At 44.9% G+C, this 3,688-nt stretch overlaps 1 protein-coding gene across 1 annotated transcript in view; it reads right to left on the reverse strand.

The window, feature by feature from the left end:
* The window catches only part of Mpc1 (mitochondrial pyruvate carrier 1), a 28,574-nt gene extending 25,267 nt beyond the window's left edge, over positions 1 to 3,307 (reverse strand). The window contains exon 1 of the mRNA XM_004646220.2: positions 3,124 to 3,307. Within this exon, the coding sequence (XP_004646277.1) occupies positions 3,124 to 3,194 (71 nt within the window). The 5' untranslated portion in view covers positions 3,195 to 3,307. The remainder of the gene's footprint in view (positions 1 to 3,123) is intronic.
* Between the last annotated feature and the right edge of the window lie 381 nt (positions 3,308 to 3,688).

The raw sequence follows: 3,688 nt of genomic DNA on the forward strand, positions 1-3,688 counted from the left end.
GTAAAGTCAAGGAAGAGTTTGAGATATTCTAGATTGTAACTCTATGATGCCCTAAAAATGCTCACCTAGACTTCATTTATTCTCAAATTTTATCCTATTTTCTAGCTCAAATTAAAATAACAATTTTAATAAGTAGAATGTGTGAACTGTATTAACCAGCTAAAACTAAATTCAATGACAGTAAAGACCTCTCTAAGCTGGGCCATCCTGATATGAAGAGACCCCTAACCCTGCTTTAAATACTTCCAGCTTTCTTAAATTTCTTAAGGCTAATTACATGTCAGGCAAGGGCTGAAAGAGCCTAAGGATAGGGTGTGAGGAGTAGTTTTTCAGAATAGAGATGGACAGCAAAAAGTTTCTAAAAATTTATACTCATTTAAAATCATTTCTGTGACCATTCTCCTTTAATTCCTAAACTGACACTTCTGTTTTGGCTTCACAAGTTTGGTGTTCAGAGTTCTCAAATTTTTTTTCTGCTTGGTCTAGAGATCAGTTTTCTCACATGACGAAGCCCTGGACTATCTGATTTCTAAATTCTGTTCCAACTCTAATATTCCTTAAGTTTGGGAAACATTTATTTTACTGTAACTTTTTACCTGGGTAATGAATGTAAATGCTTCAAGCTCTCCTAGAAATTCAGACGTTAGCATTAACTTAGGATAGGGCACCTTAATAACTTGAGAACATTCACTGTAAACATCTCATTAACCTTAAATCTGTAAGAATACTAGTGATGAACAGATAACACTATGTGATACAGCTCTACCTAATAAAAGTATGTATGGGTCCCCACTCACCTCTCCTCCAACATACACATTACAATTGAAGGAAGTTAATCTCTAGAATAAATCTATACAGATGTTCTCAGTCCAAAAATATACTTACTACTTCACCCTTGTTTGAGCATGATAGTTCATTCTTTTTTTTTTCCTTTAATTTGTTCTTGACTAAAAATCTAAAAAGAAAGAGGTGAGGACAGCAAAGGCTATGTTCTTTAATTTTGTTACTACAAATAAGAAGAAATAGTTTCTATAACATCAATTCAGGAAGTTCTTGATTCCATGTCCCTACTGATGAGAAAAGAGAGGTGTTCCCACCAACTACCTTCTGTAACATATAAAAGTGAGCATAGAATATAATGAACTTTAAAAAAAGAGAAACAGTTGCTAAATAGGTAGTGCCAGAAATCCAGTAGCATAAAGATCAGCTAAACGCTTTTGTGCTACACCACTGAACAGTTGCCAGAGCACCAGAGATAAGTAGCCTGGACAAGCACACAAAGCTAGGAGGCTACAGGGCTAGGACTTGAACCCATTGCTCAGACTCATCACCTGGGTTAGCAACATCATTGTTACAACTAATGAAACCCAGTCATTACTTATTATTTAACACTGACATTATGTTTAAATAATTTAATTAGTGGTAGAGCTCTTGCCTAGCATGCTCCAGGACCTAGCTTCGATCTTAATGTGCCAGTCTCTCTCTGCTGCTGTCTCTGTCTCTCTATATTCTTCCTATGTAATACAACTCTTAAGTAATAAATAGAATTTTTACATTCTTAAGGCATAATTTGATCTTAATTATATTATATAATGTTATACTTAGCTGTACCTATTAGGAAGCATGACTATACAAAAAGGAGGCATTAGTGAAAAACTAAAGAATGTAATGCTGAAAGCAATACAGAAATTTAACTGTAAAGACTAAGACTATATCCTCAGATTCGTGTTGTTTAAATTTCACCGCATTAATCTGATAAATTACTATGCCCCACAGTACTAAGCATCTAGTTTAATGAGTCCTACTTAAGGACTGAAATTTGAAGCTATTGTCTCCAAGATTACTACTATACAACAAACTCAAGTTTTATTGCCCTATTGCTTTGTAAAATTAGAAGTAAAAAGTAGCTCAACTAAAATTTGGGATTTAGAGAATTAATCCTCTTAATTGCTGAAATCGAGTTGCCTTTATACATTGCTCTGGATGGCTACAGCAGCACTTATTTCTCTGTATCTGTCATCGCTTTACCTCATCAACATTACTAACTAATGAAATGAAAAATAAAAACACAGGCCTACAGTGAACTAGCTTTCAAGGTCATATCAAGTAAAACTAAAAATATGTACCTAAACAACTTCAAATTGTCTCAAAGTTATGTTAGATACTTAAGTAAAATCAGGCACCTCAAGACTAGAAGTGAAAATATATTACAGGACAGTACAGTTAAGTCTTTCAAAGGAACGTACATTGTATTCGAAGGAAGGGAAGAAAAGGGTCTATGGAAAATAACTGGTGAAGACAAGTATACTTTTGGAAACATCCATTTGTTTTGGTTGAAAGAATTCTCCTAAATAAAGTCATCTAAACCGTATTCTTTCTCGCGCTCACAGTCCTTAAAATGGGAAAACGGAAAAAATATCTCGTTACAGCACATTCTATTTTCGCACTAGGAAAGCAAGTCGGGACTCAAGTTCGCGGCTGGTCTGCCACGTGCCCACGCCCGCGCAGCTCCGCAGCCCCTTCCCGGTCACACGCTCGGCGCGGCAGCGGGACACCTGCTTGCAGGTGCCGGGGTGGAGCCTGCGCCCACGGCCACCCGTTCTAGGCATTCGTCCAAAAGGTCGCCCAGGGTCACCCGGAGAGAGGTGCGTCCCCACTGCCACCCCGTCCCAGACTGCGTCCCGTTTCCAGTGATACCAGGAGAAAGAGTCGTCCCTAAGACCACCCTACCCAGGAGAGGCGTCCCCTCTGTCAACAAATGCAAAGAGAGCTCCAATGTCTCCAGGCAGAGGGATGTCCCCAATGTCACCCTGCCCGAAAGGGCTGTCCCCTAAGTCACCGAAGGGGAGGTGCACCCCAATGTCACCGGGGGGAAGGGAGTCTATTGTCACCCTGCCTCAAAGGAGCATCCCCAGTCACCAAACGGAAGTGGCATCCTGCTGTCACCCGACCCTGGAGGGCGTCCTGTTTCCAGGTGAAGGGGACATCTTCCCTGTCACCCCGCACAAGAGGAACTTCCCACGGCCGCCGGCTGCGCGCGGCCGGTTCCCACCGCGCCCTCCGGCCCGCACCGAGGGTACCCTCCCGGATTCCGACTCCACCTCCGCCAGCTGTTCACCTCACCTCATAAGGTAGTCCCGGAAGTCCTTGCTCCGGACATAGTCCGCGGCTTTCCGAACCAGCGCGCTAGCCATGGCAGTGTCGAGTCCCAGGCCGCTCCCAAGCCCCTCGCCTTAGCCGCTCCTGGGAGCCCAATGACACTCCACCTACCCAGCTTCAGCCCAGAGCACTCCTGCCCCGTAGGCCCGCCTCACGACAGTTGGCCCCGCCTTACGTCCGAGGCACGCCGCAGCTCTCGACCTATGGCAGGACAGAAGACGGGCGCTAGCGGTGCTGATTGGTTGACGTGGGCAGCACACCTCCTTCCCGCCCCCAGTGGCGTGCGAGAGGCGGGGCTTGTGTCGTAAAACCGCAGGGCCCAGGCTGGGATTGGTGGTTGTCGTTGGGTCCTGCGGCGCCCTCGGAGGTGCAGAAGTGCCAGCCCACTGCTTCCTGGGCTGAGAGCCGCCGGGAGGTGGAGGCGGGCGAGCGGGCAGGCGCGTGGGTGGGTGGCGACGTTCGTGCGCCGCCCATCGCCCAGAGCAGTGTCTTTGACCTTCTTGGCAAGGGCACTTTAGTGGGTGGCTCG

This window comes from Octodon degus, unplaced genomic scaffold (assembly GCF_000260255.1).
Source record: "Octodon degus isolate 3935 unplaced genomic scaffold, OctDeg1.0 scaffold00261, whole genome shotgun sequence".
NCBI lineage: Eukaryota > Metazoa > Chordata > Mammalia > Rodentia > Octodontidae > Octodon > Octodon degus.